The sequence below is a fragment of the Athene noctua genome, chromosome 1 (assembly GCF_965140245.1).
Source record: "Athene noctua chromosome 1, bAthNoc1.hap1.1, whole genome shotgun sequence".
NCBI classification, from domain to species: domain Eukaryota; kingdom Metazoa; phylum Chordata; class Aves; order Strigiformes; family Strigidae; genus Athene; species Athene noctua.
Window position 1 is genome coordinate 232516569 of NC_134037.1, and position 15534 is coordinate 232532102.

Consider the following 15534-nt stretch of genomic DNA (forward strand, 5'->3'; position numbering starts at 1 on the left):
TACCAAAATAAATATATTTTTCCTCTCTCCTTGCTGTCACTGTCTCATCAAATCTACTTCCTGTTGACAAACAGCTCAACTGCAGTGTGTCACCTGACAGCGAAGTTGAAAGAATACTGTGTTCTTACATGAAAAATGTAACAACATGGCAATGTTCCACTGAATTCTGAAAGCGTCCATGTAAGTTTATCCAACAACGCAAAGAAGCCCACAAATAGTTTGGCAATGATATAGTGTGATCTACAGCTCTCTAATTTTTTTCATAGCTGAGTTCATGTGATCACATAGAATGAACCTGACTTTTACAATAAATACAAATAACAACGGCTGATGAGGTTTTTTACTGCATACTGAAGTCAAAATTTCTTCAATATAGCATTATAAATTATCTACATTCTCTGTAGTCAGACCCTCATGAACCGTAAACATATTAGAAAAAATAATCACCCTAACTAAACTATGCCAAAATTATTTCATACAAAACGAAAAGAATCAAAGATGAAATACAGTACCTGAACATGTTTTATAACAGATCCTTCTGGATTTTGGAAATCACGCATTAAGTTCTCTTTCTTTGTCTTTAACTCTTTAACAGCAGCTTTCTTTTTAGCAAGCTCAACCATAAGTGGCATTTTACTTTCCATCTCCCAAAAGAGATGTTGATGAGCCTTTATTTTTTCACGATATTTATTATTTCTTGCAAATGTCATCTCAAACTCTTCTTGTACTGTTTCTGCATCATGCCTCAGCTTTAAATTTTCAGAATATAGGGCTCTGACTTGGGCTTCCAGATTTTCACAGTGATATTTTGTCACTTCTATGGCATCATCTTGCAGATATATTTCCCTTTCCGTCATCTTAGTTTCTAACAGAATAGAATTCATTTCTTTTTCTAGTTCCTGAAACTTTGCCTGTAAAAGATTTCAGTGTTCACTTAAGAGCATTTTTATAGAATACTAGCTATCTAGTTAAACACTGTAGTTTATATTTATTGAACAGTCTTCTTTTTCACTTGTTCAATGTGGCTTGAATGGAAGATAATTAGAGTTCTATTTCCTACAACCATCACTTTAGAGGCACAATGCAAGAATGCTGTTTTAGACTTCTCGCCTTAGATTGAATCTAAAATATTAAATAAAGTATTCTCGAAATTGAAGTCCTCATATTTGCCAGATATATAGGATGTGACAGATCAAACCCAATCCTAATGTTTGTTTAGAGATGAAATCTCATTAAGTACTGATCGGACAAAAAATAACTAATGATGTCAAAAAACACTTACAAACCCACACAAACACACAGATGGGCATTTGGGGTGATGAAGTTTAACTAGACTGCCCTACTGAAGCTTTTAATTCCACCTTCATCACAGTAGTATTTGACAGTAGGATTAATCCCAGCTATTTTTAACCCTCTAATAGACATCTAGTCCTAAAAAGGCCTCTACATCTTCTCACTGAGAAGTGAACAACTCCAGGACATAGTACTTCAACCATCATATGAAATCATAGAATGATTTAAATTGGAAAAGCCTTTAAAATCAAGTCCAACCATAAACCTCACTCTGCCAAGTCCACCACTAAACCATGTGTCTAAGCACCATGTCTACACATAAATCTAAGATGGGAGGGCTGAATTGCTGCCTCAGAAATGTTTATGTCTCTTTGACAGCTACCAAGGGAGCTTGGATGACTAACACAGGCTTAACATCTGACTTGTAGGTGATGTAAGCTAGCTATGATGAATCCCACCTAAAGCAACAGCCAACAGTAGTGCATTAAGTGAGAGAATTAGCATCGTGATTTATGTCACCTATTATCTTTTCCCTAATGGAAGCATTACAAGTGCTATGAAATCTCTAACTCAACGTCTTGAACAAATTAAGACATTATTAACTGTTAAGAACAAAATGTTTCTGCGTAACTTCTAATTTGGAAATCCTGGGCTACAGTTTTAGGAGAATTTGTATCACCGCCAGCCACCATTTACTGAGGACAGGAAAGCAAAATGGCAAATATCTTCAATTTAGAAGGGGGAATTACTGTTTTCCATGTCTTCTTGTGACCAGCACACCTGGGAATAGAAGATGAAAAAGCAGTTCTGCATTCTGACCCTATGTTCCTAATCATTTAACTTTGCTGTTCTGCTAACACTAATGTTTGTACAGAGTTTCCTAGGGTTTGGGCTTTATTGAAAGAAAAAAGAAAAGGTGTGGAAGAGGAAGAAAATAAATAAGCTAACTTAATTACCTAGGGCTCTAAAGTTTTGTGGGTTTTTAAAAAACATTTTAAATTGTTTGATCACATTAACTGTTACAGTATCATCATACTATTTTGGGGATGGTATATAATTAGAAAAAAGGTTCTTGTAAGGTGTGGCCAATCCACTGACATTCCTAAGCAATAAAAGTTTTCACTGCTCCTTCAGAGGAGTTAGGTTTGTACAAAATTTTAAATCTCAATTACTTCAGTTGTAGGGTTATTCACACATGTGATAATTGGAACTCTACTGTTTCTGTTTGCATTATCACATGCTCAAAAATGCCTGAATGCTGTTGTCTTTCCTCAGACTCAAATGTAACTCTCAATAGAAATTTGATCTCAAAGGTTAAATAATAATTGAAATCACAATAATTTCTGTGAGAGATTAGAACAGAAATTATTACATAGTCTTCACGAAAACTACATGTATTCAGTGTTCTACCAAATTTTACTAAATAAAAACAGTATTTAATGACTATTTAGGACAACCACTTCAAACACACTGAAAAAAAGTATTTTTAGTGAAAAAGATGCCAAGAAAAAATTAGAATCTGCTGAAAATCTGCCAAAAAGCATGATTTTAAAATCCTTTTTTCCCATTAATTTCTCAGGAAATCACTATGAAAAATTCAAAGATTTCTAACTTTGTATTGAGTTTTTGTGAGTTTTCTATCTCAGTGTTTTCTGGGGTTTTTGCCTTACAATACACACACACAGGTTTTGCTAAGCCTGAATGACACACACAGAGGAACAGAACAGCTGCCTTACGCTTAAATGTAAACACCCAGAAAAAGTGAAGTACCATCAGCTTCTCCTGTTCATAGGAACGCTTCTTCATCAAATTAAAAAGTTAAATTAATTGTACTATTCCAAACAAGACTTATTACCTGCAATTGGAAAAGAACTGTCTTGTTTTTTTCTATCTCTGATGCTTGTGAATGCTGCTGCTCTGCAACTTGTTTTACAACTTCGGTTAGTGATGGAGAATTTTGCTTGGGCATTTTAGGCAAAAATGCAGAACTGTAAGGGCATAAAAAAGAAGTTAATTGTTTTATCACCATTCTATTTAATTACTGTTAACGAAAGAGACAATATTTAGGCCTTTCCTATGGGATTCCCGATCAAAACATTATTCCATTTGGTTCATTTTTTATCAAGAACAAGTTACTGATGGGTGGATGCTCAAAGCAAATGATCAAGAATTAGAACAGTTTCATGCTGAGTTTTATAAAAGGAAATATTGTAATGTTCTTCTGGCTTCTCCACAGGTCAGATCCTCAGTTTATAAATATAGTCATAGCTCTTAAAAGCATCTTAAATGCATAAGAGCATGCATCCATATTTAGTCTGAAAATTTATATTATTGCAGTTACCATACTGCAACTGTCTACTATAGTAACTGTTAAACTATGCTTAATGTAAAATAATGTTGAGAAAGCTGTCACATTTAAAGTCACAAACTAGTGTAACTGTAAAGATCCCCCCCCCCCCCCCCCGTGGTTATAAAATATTTAGTAGTATTTTGGTATCACTTCAGATAGAATAAGTTAATGAAGACATTCTGTGCTGTTATATAAAATGACGTCAAATTCTCAGGAAAATGCCGTGAGTCTGGCACAAGTGCATCTTCAGGCCCACTATATTAAATGGCACTCACACACCGTGCCTGAAGGCTGGCAGTCCTGACTGGGGAACCGCATCTGCCGTTTTATGTTTAGGGCTGTTGCAAGGGTCGTCCCGGCACCCCTCACTTCTCCCCTCTACCCCACCCAAGCGCTCCACACCCCCCCCCCCCCCCACCACGTAGGCCTGAGGCCTGCCCCTGCGCCACGCAAACCCTCCAAAGGCACTGAAACGCCGAGCAGAGCACAGACAGGCGCCCTGGCAGGATCAGGCCACCTCCTTTCGCTACAAACCCCGCCGGAGGAGGGCGAGGAAGGCGAGGAGGGCGAGCAGCGCCGGCCGCCCCCTCCATCCTCGCAGCCCCTCGGGGTGGGGGCTGCGACGGCCGCGCCGCCTCCGGCCCTTCCCGCCCAAACCGCGGCGCGCGCGGCGCCCGCCAGGGAGCGTCGGCCAAGGGCCGTCCCCGCGGCGCGGCGTGCGGGGCGCAGGGAGCGTCGGAGAACTGCAGCGGGAGAAGGCGAGCGGCGGGGCCGGCGGGAGGGGAGCGCGGCCGTAAGCGGCGGCCGAGGGTCATGGAGCGCCGGAGAGGGCCGGAGGGAGGGCTGTCCCCGGCAAGAGTCGGAGGGAAAGCGGAGGAAACAGCTCCTCCTGTCAGAAATGGGGCGGATGCCTCGTGGTGGGGCCCGTAGCAGTTGTACGGCCTGGCTCGCCCTGTGGCTGAGGCGATTTTGCTTAGCTTTTTTTCGTTTCTGAGTTCCCTGAGTTACCTAATTCATTGTATTAAACAACATTTTCTGGCATAATTTGTTACTGTTTGTTATACATTGCAGAGAACATAAGTTTTGTTGAGCACCGCTGGGTTACGAGAAAGAAGAAGCATCACCCAGTTTCTCCTGCTCTACACCGTGCCCTGTTTTATAGCCGTGGATATAGCTTGTGCTCACTCGTATTCCTCTGACCTCCAGGTTAAGGAATTTTAACCCTAAATTCCACATTTTTTATAATTTAACTGCTTATGTCTGCACATGATCTGTTTATTTCAACCTTTTTTTGGAATGGCAGAAGCTGAATCTAATACTTCAGCCAGAGACATAATATCAATTTGTCATTTTTCAATATTGTTTTTATCCTGGATATTTTTTGACCTTTTCTTTATCCTTTCTCAGTGTTCTGCACCAAAAATAACCCCGTTAATTATTTTTTCTTGCTTTGTCTTGTTGAAGGAAATAAAATGGTTGTGTTTGTCTCTCTCCATCAAGTCCCCTCAATAATTTTCAATGATCTAGTTCAGAAATATTTGACAGTGGAGCAGAAAGCGTCAGGGATAACATTTTTGCAGACTTCTTGAAAGTTGGTGTCTTGGTAGAGGAAAGACAAGATACCCACATTGGTTCCCTTTGGAAGGGGTGAGCCAGGAGGATTGAGCTCTCATTCTCTGCCCAGCGTATGCTGGAAGGACAAGCAGGAGGGGAAATGGTGGGGGACTCCCAAGGGTTGTTCTGGACCTGGCAGAAATAGGAACAGGATACATAGGACAGCAATTCACAGGAAATTAGATGTTATGAATTCCTCTGTGAAAAAATTACTTTTATTTTTTTCTTGTCCTTCAGCTGTCATATACTCATCTGTCATGAGTATGATTTTAGCACAGCTGAGAAAATGTATTTATTATGATTTGATTCTTGGGTAAAGCCTGATACAAATCCCTCATTCCCCCACTTGCCATTTGACCTTTGCATTTTCCTGTCAAAACATGCAGACTTTTTTACAGAGCTCTGTGAAATTTCTGACTGCTCTGAGGAGATAATCAGCATCCTCATTTTGGACCCGTGGCCCTGAAGACTGACTTCTTGTAACCTCTCTATCTGAGTCCTTCTGAATATACTTTTCCTTGACTGACTGCAAAATTCTTCACTGGAATGTACAGCTCAGAAAAGGAAACTCTCTCTGCACAAGTTTTCCTTAAACTTATTCGCGGTTTTGTTCTGTTTTGCTATGCTGTACATTTCTTAATCTGTTTGATAGTGTGCAAAGTTGATGCACTAGAGCACATACATGATTACAGCAGTGAGTTACATGGCAGGGTTAATGCTGCTTCCGGGTTTAACTCTACCCAGGCACTTAATCATGTTGGTGACTTTCAGAACAGTTTGTTATTTCCTGTGGATACTGACAGCAACAAAGCAGGGTCTCATCATAAAGAAGAAATACAGGTTCCCACTCCAATCTTACCTAGAATAGGAATTTCCATCTTGTACAAATCAGCTGCAAGACTGACAGTGAGGTGTGAGATATATAAAGCTGGCAATGTGTGTTTATATCAGCTGATACCTTTCAGGACTTTAAAAGGATTGTCTACCTGTGTAAGTAAATTCCTGTGTTTTAAACTTTGAATTTGTTTATGAAAACTGCATGTGCTTCAATATTTTCATTGTAAGTGCTGATTTCTATTTCTTCAACCCTGCCTAAATACCCCTAAGTTAAGAGAGGCAGGATCTTTTATTTTAATCCAGTTTGAGGGGTTTATGTATTTCTTTTTTCCCCCCATTTTTTTTTACTTTGCTGTTGTTGAAATTTTATTGCAAATGTGCTCTTATCCCTGTTCATTTGGGCTTCTTTAATGACCTGGTTTCTTTCTCTGGGCATCTCACTCTGACAGATGCTAAATATTTCTTGCCTTTTCCATTTTCCCAAAATGATGTCAGTTCTCTGTGTTTCTGTAAGTAGATAAGGTGACCACTGGGATTCAGAGGTGCAGGAGATTGCCAGCAATCTTGTCTTGACCAACGCAAACTTTTAGAATTCAATTTCTGGTGTTTTTGAAGGTTGCTTTTTGGATCTTTTTTCTACCCTGAGCTGTCTGTTCTCTGCAGCCTGATTTTATTTCCTTCATTGTTTCTTTTCTGTATTTGCTTTGCCTTTCTCCTTTTCACTCTTGTTAACTAATTCACCTCTTCTCTCGTTATCTATCATTTTCTTTTTCTTGATCTCTGTGCAAGAGAATCTTTTTACCCTCCAAATGTTTGTACAGTTTCAGAGAGTGAGCGAAAGAGCTAATGGGTGGCCTTGGCTTCAAGTCTGTGCAAATATTTGTCTTCTATTGTGTACTGAAATGAGCAACTCCTTAATAAATGCACTTAATCTCTCCTGATGCAGTTACATGCAGCTGAGACTTTCTATGGAATATGGGGACTGTAGAGCATGTTACTTAAAACCTGAATAACCATGAATGCATTTCTCATAAGCTAAAACATTGCTGTGCTTGGCAAGACTCTATTTTGAGAAGGGTTTTGTTTGGGGGACATAGGAAGCAGTCAAAAAAATTTTATTTTGACTAAGCAAATTTAATTCTGACACTACTGACCTCAGTAGGACTCTGTGATGCAAAACTGGAAGGATATGAGGGTGAATCAGCCCCATTGTTTCTTTGTGTACATCCTAATAATTGTCCCTATGGACTTTTTGCAATACACACGTAACTTAACAATGTAGACAATTACCTCTCCTTCCACAAACTTTCCTTCTACCCTTTCTTTGGTGGTATTTATATAGGGAAGTGTGAGGACAGCAATGAACTCTACTTACCTTCCACTACTGACCTATCTGAAGCAGAGCAATAATCTGTTTTTTCACTACACCCCTCTGCTGTACTGTCTTTGCTGGGGCTATTTGCTATACCTAGATTGGGATCATGTCATGTTCTTATATGCCTCCCACAGAGTGTCAGGGTAGGGAAGGAAATACCCTGATTTACCAAGTCATGGTCTTTGACATGAGTCTGTTTCAACACTTGTTTTCTTAGCAAGCTGTTTTCTCTGTAAGCTGTTATCAGCTCTATGCAAATAATACTCTGAGCAAAATCATTCCTTGACACATGCTTTTATCTGCCATCACATTTTGATACTTTTAGTTCACCTGTTTTGATAGTCACTAATTAATCTTTGTAAGTGTTCAACTCGCAGAAAGGAAAACATAATTTTCAGTCAGGATTATTTTTCTTCCAGTCTGGGGAAAAGAACAACAAAGAAAATGCAGCATGTTTTCTGCAAAACCAACTCCGAATAAATAATCCATTAAAACCAGAAAGGTCTTCGACCTCTCATTTGTAGAAACTCTGGGAATCAATCCATTGTCAACCATAAAATGCCAGAGTACACCAAGTCCACCATAGTGGTAGGCTCTGGCTTGTCAGCACTTCATTATCCTGCAAAAATACTCTTTCACTGTGTACTTGAGGCCTACCACTATGGTGGACTTGGTGAAGTGCTGTCAAGCCAGAGCATGCATGGCATACAGGAAAATGAAGACTTGGGACAGGAAGGTAGTGCCAGGCATTATCTGATACAGTTAGTTCTGGTAGCAGGCCATTGATTTCAAAGGCTTAACAGATTCTCAAGTCTTCCTGCAAAGATACTAATTTTCCTGCAAAGGAATTAATATTCGTGCATGATTTGTTACTGTGCAAAAACAATGTTGGTGTTAAGGAATACTCTAAATGGTTATGGGGTCTTACAACTGGTGATAAAGCTGCATGTATTCCTCCTAGATCAAGCACGGTGCTTAGTCATGAAATCTGAACAGCTGTCAGTTCAAGGTTCTCAAAGCAAAGGGATCTAGTCTTTTGTTCCAGACCCTGGAGGCTTCCACTGGTAACTGAAGAATTATCAGAGACAGAGAAAAGAAAGACACTACCTAGAGAATATGTAAAATAGGTTTTCATAGCAACAGAGAGAGGAAGAGACAGATGGACAACTTTCCACAGGTTGACAGCCTAGCGGGGCTTGGATAAACAAAGTCCAGAAAAAGGAAGAAAAAACCCAAAACACAAAACTGGAATTACACCATGGGCCACAAGACAAGCTTGTAAACTACTGGATGATTTAGGATAAGCTTAATGTGTCTTGATTTCAGAGCAAAGAGGGCAGCATAGTGAAAAAGCTGAGTCAGGAAATTGTGCACAGTATTATGTTAATTTAGTTCTGTGTCCTTGTTACTAGGTAAAGTTTCGGTAACTATGCTAAGTTCCTGTGCGTGTTGAAAACTATACTGATCGTATGCCCTTCCACACAGAAGTCAGAAATTAGCAAGTCAATACTTTTAGTAATGCAAAAAGAAGTGCAAAAAGTCCTGTGAAGGCCTGTGGGAAAAATGCCATTAAGCTCACAGCCCGGCGCCCCTGCTGCCAGGAGAGGTAGCAAACATGAGCTTCACGTCAACAATAAGTGTGTAAAATGCCTCTAAAAAATTGTTACACAAACTCCTCCAGTCCCATCAAGCTGAGTGACCTCTGTATTTGCTTCCCCTCATGGGAACTAGAGGAGGGCCCAACAGTCACATGTCAAGAAGATCTATTAGGCTAATGTGGGTTAATTGATTCAATAAGTCTAATGTTATGTACTAACCTTTTATCATCCCTGACCTGGGAAAAACCTGAGTTAGGCGGGGTGGTAGGGAATTACCTAAATACTTAAATAAATACATAATAATTCCCATTTCCGCTCCTTTTGCTGCAATTTAATTCCCATTTCTGCTCCTTTTGCTGCAATTTCTTTTCATGCAGTGAGGAAATCCTGAGACAGTAATTACTCTTACATCACCTTCTCTACACAGTATCACTGAACACACTGCCTTAATAACGTAATTCTGTGTTTGGACTAATGGTTTTGTCTTGCCTTTTTGTTTGTTTTTCATGTTTTGTTACTGACTACTTGGCAGTTGTAGGAATCTTTAAATAACCTGGAATATGGTGGAAGCAGTACTGATAGATCTGTTCAGCCTACCAGCCAACTTGCAGAACAACATCCAAGGATTACTATTGAACACACTGGAAACTATTGAGAAATGCTCTTCCATCCCTGCTCCATTTGTTTATGTCATGTGTTGCCAGAGGCAGGAGAATGGTGAACAAGAGTCCTTGCTTCCAGCTCTGAGAGATTTGCAGAGTCTGAAGAAAAGACTGCAGGTGGTACATGCTCTGACTACAGCTGCTGGTTTGTACACCATCAAACAAAGACTGGATGAAAAAGACCTTAGCATCATTAAAGTTATTCTCCCTACCTTAAGAAAAGACTTAGTGAAAGTATATATAGACCATCTCTTTACAGCAGTCTACCAGTTTGAATTTGAGGATTTACAGGTGGCATCTGACTGTAAAAACCTACAGATAGCTGAACCTCGGAGTGAAGAGCAAATGGTTCCTACACAAGACGTGGCAGTCATCCGAAGTGAGATTCAGATGTACTTGGAAAGCTTGCCAAGCCTGAACGGGGAGCTCACCATCCTCAGATCTTCCCTGATCCCAGGTAAATCCCGGCTAATAGATTTTACAGAGGCTGTTCCCAAGCATACTTCTTCAAGAGAACTGCAAAATGGGTAAGATTTGGAAATGTCTTCAGGCAGCAAATAACTCTTATGTGATGTTACAATCATGTGTCATGTCCATAAGAAGGGGAAGTGTCAATAAAGATACAGCAACAGACTGGCAAGTCTATTCCAGGCCTGGGGCATGGCCAGAGGAAAGAGAAGCCCAGGTTTCCTGAGAGCAGTACTCCAGACAGTGAAATCTCTCTTCCCCTCTGTGTGGGAATTACACACTACGAGAGTTACCATCATCTTTTGGAAAGGCAGGACAGGAGTTTCTCCTGGTCTGCAGCCTCACACATGCCTGGTTAATCAGCCTGATTTATCAGTGTCCCTGGCCATGGCATGACCCAGTTTACTGCAGCACATCTCTCAAGCAGTCTGATTATTGCGTCTCATGATTCAGAGTATTCAGGGGAAAGCTGAAAGGTTTTCTACTGCAAAAATTTGGAACTGTCTTTCCCTAACAATATATCTGAAATGATCCAAAGCCTGAAGGGAACATGAGTTACTTAAAGCTATCTTTGCCTGCACTGTGCTTCAAGTTTTTGACTATGACTTTGAGAGGGTCACACTACATAAAAGAGATTTTGAATCTCAACTGATTACATCACTAAGCTTGTCAGCTATTAAGATAGCAAAAATACCAGTTGTGGGACGATTGCTGTGTTCCACTTTGCCACACAAACCCTATCCCCTGCACTGTCCCCAAAAGCAGTGATTGCATGAAGCCACAATAAATGATCCGCACTGTAAAAACAGAAGATTTTTCAATAACACTACAAATTCTCAGTGCTTTTCAGGTGTTTGAGATTCTGCAGTGTCTTGAGGACTAGTGCGTCATTTGCCAAAAAAGCTTGGCAGATGCCACCTTAGAACATTTGCTTAAAAGTCTACTCTCATTTTCCTCAGTGAGTTACCTCTTCTCTAGGGTTTGCACTACAACTCTGCAAAAAGTCAGGCTAAATCTGCCAGGACTCCTTGCTCGAATCCCTCTACCTTGGCCTCAGACAATTATGATTATGACGAAGAAGGAAATTTAGAATCCTTAAATTTAAATGCCACAGCTAAATACAAGGTAAAGCAGTACTCAACTGGCTGATTACCGGGCTCTTCAGTATAAAACCATGTTATATCTGGACTGGTCTTGTGTTGAAGGCAATTGTTTGTTGTCTTTTTTGCCTTGCCAGATGATATCTTCCTACATGGCTTCACCACAAGGACAGGTGGCATCTCTTACATACCAACTCTAAGCTCCTGCAATCTCTTCAGCAGTTCCAAGCGGAGGGACCCACAAGTTGTTGTTAAAGAAAATCTCCGCCGGCTAGCTAAGGCTGCAGGATTTAACCCAGAGACTTTTCACAGAGTTAAGGTATCTTATCAAACAATTGTTTTATGTAAATGGATCAGATCTTCCTTCATGTATCACTGGCTAAAACTGTAGGCATTATTCTTACCTTTCTCAGCAAGAACTTGTGAAAAGCAAGACAATTAAAACACTTATGATGTCAGTTTATCTGTGGGAATAGCCATCCAAACTATCAGTCATTTGGCACTATATAGAGAAGAAGCACTGTTTCTTCCAAGTATATTCTAACATGTAACTTAACACAGAGTAGAATAATCAGATAAATGATCAGAGCAGTTTCTCTTAAAAGAAAAATACACCATCATTTCTGTGGTGACTTTCTACTGACACATCTGCATGGCATTTGAACAAGGGAGTGCCTGATTTCCACACATAATCAGTTGGTGCAAGAGAGTGTTTCATGACATAGAAAAATCCTTTCATTAGTCAGAACTGGGGTTTTTTGCTGGTGTATCACTGTCCATGTTCTGGTTTTGTCTTGACAGACTGATCACGCTAATGCTGTGTGTATTATGGGAAAGACAGAGCCTGACAGCTATGATGGAATAGTTACGAATCAGAAAGGTGTTACAATAGCAGCTCCGGGTGCTGATTGCATACCCGTGCTGTTTGCTGATCCTGTCAGAAAAGCCTGCGGTGCTGCTCATTCTGGTAGGAGTTTTAAACCTCTGAGATCAAAATAACTAGGAGGCCACTGGAAAGGGAGTTCTGGACTAAAGATTACAAATTAGCAACCACTGAGTGAGAATGAATAAATGCAAGATCACCTAACAGTATAAACCCTGACCGGTTAAGTTTGTATCTGCCAAAACAAGATTAGTCTTGAGAATAGTTTGTTTCCCAAGCTGTGTATTATTTTTTAATTTTATAGCTGTAATAGTTATTATTTACGTATTTATATGTTTATTTTTCCGATCTGGTAGCCAAACCCAAGTAATATTTTTTGTCCCCTGTGGCAATAAAGCCAATGTCCCCAACAGTCATTTTGGATCAGAAGAAATACTTGTCTGACCCAAACCAAATGAGAATAAAACTGAAGCAGGGATGGTTAACACAACTTATGTCAGACTTCAGGAGATGTCCCAACTGTTAGGCTAGAATAGGTATCCCGTGATGAGATTTCCCTGCTAAGGCTGTTTCATTTTGTAAAAAAGTCTGTATTTATGAAGTCAAGGAGAATGTACAGCTCCTCAGCTTTGATGCTAGTACACCCTTTGATATGGTAGGAAGTTTCCTCTCTGCCTGGAACTTGTGAATACCACCTAATTCATACAATTCTTCATGAATTGAATAGATTAGTCAAAATAAATTCAAATTTGTGAGTCATCATAAGATGATCAAAACTTTGACTTTCCTTCAATAAAGTTGGTGTGTGTGTGTGTCCCATCCCATGATGGGAGAAGGTGAATGAGAGTTGTGGCATGTCTGTCTGGGGAGAGAGGGGAATGTTGTGTGTTTTAATGGGGAGAAGGGATGAAGAGAATTTTATCTGCTCTTGAAAGGTGCAACCCACACTGCTGCCTTCTCCAAGCATAGCTCTAGCCTGAACTTCTACCTTCCATCTCCCAAGTTTTGGCCTTCATTCCCACATCACAGTCCTTGCCAGGCTTCGAATTATCTTTTCTTCAGTTCTTTCCTTCTGAATGTCCAACCCCACCTCAGTTCATGTTTAACTCAAACGCATGTTGCTATTATACAAATAAAGACAGGTATAAGGTCATATCAGTCTTTGGATGTAGAAAAGCAGAGGAAGAGTTATTACCATATCCTGTCCTTCATTATGATACACTCCCTGTACAATGCAAAGACTTACTGAGACTCAAACTGAGGTACAAGTACGCAAAGCTGGGTGTTCTACCTATTACAAACAATACCAAAGTGCAAAGTTTGACTTTCTTCTGTCTATTCCAAATACTGTCTCTAGCTTGAGCCTTTTTTTTTTTCTTTTTGAAATAACACAAACCCCATTTTCACAGTATTATTAAAATATGCTTTTGACTATAACACACTTCTGTTGTCATATTCCCATTTAAATGTTTCAAGCACAAAGGAGCTGTAAGGTATGCCGTAGTTGCCTAAACCAGGACACTGGGAAAAAGTGATTCTGCAATGGTAATCTAAACTCTTCACTCTAGTTTCATCTCCACAACATTATATCAGCAAACTGATAGTTGTTAATGTGTTCATTTTCAAAAAATATTACTTTTATTATTAGATATAATTATTTATTTTCGATGTAAATATATCTATTAATTTGTACCTTTAATAATAGCATGTATTTTAGCTACTATAAAATTAAAGAGGCAACTCATACAAATTTTTTTTCAACCTTTCATTTCCCACAGGGTGGAAAGGCACCTTGTTAGGAGTTTCTATGGCCACTGTAAATGCAATGGTATCTGAATATGGATGTAATGTGAAAGATATCCTTGTGGTGCTGGGCCCATCTGTAGGACCTTGCTGCTATAAACTTCCTCATGAATCAGCAAAAGAATTTCACCAAATTGATCCAAAGTGTGTGAGACTATTTGACTCTGCATGTCCTTATATTGATATCAGAAGAGCAACACGGTAAGCCTACTAAGTGAACAAAAGATTAGTTCCATATTAGTTATCAATAATTATTTTGATATTGTATTATCCAGCAATATTATTGTGACAGTCCTTACCATTACTCTCTAGTGCTTTGCAGATCAACAAATGATACTTTTAAAGGAATGGTATCTGCTCACTTTTGCTGGGTTCCAACTATTGTTTTACTGTTATAGTGTTTATGGATTATAGACAGATGTTCAAATTAAATGTAGTTCTACTGGTTTCAGAAAAGCAATTATTTTAGTACAATACCGGAAGAAAGAAAAAAGAAAAGCACATGAAAGTCCCAATCACAATATTGACACCATTTGTTCAATTGATACTTGAGATGCTGTCTGAATGATTGTGTCTTAAGGAATGTGAGAATGTAAAAAATGTTATTTTCTGTTTCTTTTCCTTTCTTTAGGATTCTTCTTGAGAATGGTGGGATTCTTCCTGAGAACATCCAAGATGATTCTGTCACAGATCAGAACCAAAATGTCACTTTCTGTACTGCATGCCATCCTGATAAGTTTTACTCTCACTTTCGTGATGGCATTAACTTCGGGACACAGATTGGCTTCATATCAATCAGAGACTGATAGTATCTCTTACTCTTGAATAGTATTTTATTCAGTAAGTGTGGAGCATTGTATGACATTCTGATCTCCTTGTAGAAGTTCTTCCTCCTTCCTTTCACAGACTTAAAATAGAGAATTCACAGGTATTGAGAATCTCCTGCTTCTTCCCTGCAATTCTGAGGCAAGAATAAATGTCTAAGGTGTAGGGCCAATAATTCTTGTGTAAGAGAGAGTGCAAAGGAAACAAGGACAACCCACACCAGTGACAAAGCCCTTCTGCAAGCTCCCATTTTTTGGACCCTTCTTGACTAACTATTTCCCAGAAACCTAATTGTTTTAAGGTGGTGAAAGCACAGAAGAACAGTCTTCATTAGCTTCTGAGTGAGACTTATAAATGAAGTATGACATCACTGATATCGAAAGAGAAGTCTGTATTGCACATTAACTGTTTGAGAACACTCAACTTCTCATTAGTTTCAGCTGAAGGTTAGCCTTATGGAATTACATGCCTGGTATTGTTCTTCTCTGGATGAAAGAAGAGCTCCAAAACACACACAGGACTTCTATAGAAAATAACTTGAAAGTGTGAAGCAAACAAGCTCATTTGAGGCAAACACTGAATATCTATGAACCCTCACCATTCTGTATTTTTTGACTGTAGAAAAAGTAGGACTAAGACTCTTAATATGATATGACATGTATGTTCATGTTTCCTTAGGATTTTTTTCTTTAAACTGTTGGTGCTCTGGTACTGTCCATCAAGTTG

The 15534-nt window shown here is 39.3% G+C and overlaps 2 protein-coding genes across 2 annotated transcripts in view; one reads left to right on the forward strand and one right to left on the reverse strand.

The window, feature by feature from the left end:
- Positions 1-4279, reverse strand: part of CCDC122 (coiled-coil domain containing 122) — a 46105-nt gene extending 41826 nt beyond the window's left edge. The window contains exons 1-3 of the mRNA XM_074912697.1: positions 4178-4279; positions 3149-3281; positions 513-911 (exon numbers count right to left, since the gene is read on the reverse strand). Of these exons, the coding sequence (XP_074768798.1) occupies positions 513-911; positions 3149-3281; positions 4178-4236 (591 nt within the window). The 5' untranslated portion in view covers positions 4237-4279. The remainder of the gene's footprint in view (positions 1-512; positions 912-3148; positions 3282-4177) is intronic.
- Positions 4280-6178: 1899 nt separating this feature from the next.
- LACC1 (laccase domain containing 1) lies at positions 6179-15188 on the forward strand. The gene is made up of 6 exons (XM_074931386.1): positions 6179-6247; positions 9600-10186; positions 11435-11616; positions 12099-12264; positions 13959-14184; positions 14615-15188. The coding sequence occupies exons 2-6, from the start codon at positions 9628-9630 to the stop codon at positions 14787-14789; spliced, it is 1308 nt and encodes a 435-aa protein (XP_074787487.1). The 5' UTR covers positions 6179-6247; positions 9600-9627; the 3' UTR covers positions 14790-15188.
- The last annotated feature ends 346 nt before the right edge of the window (positions 15189-15534 follow it).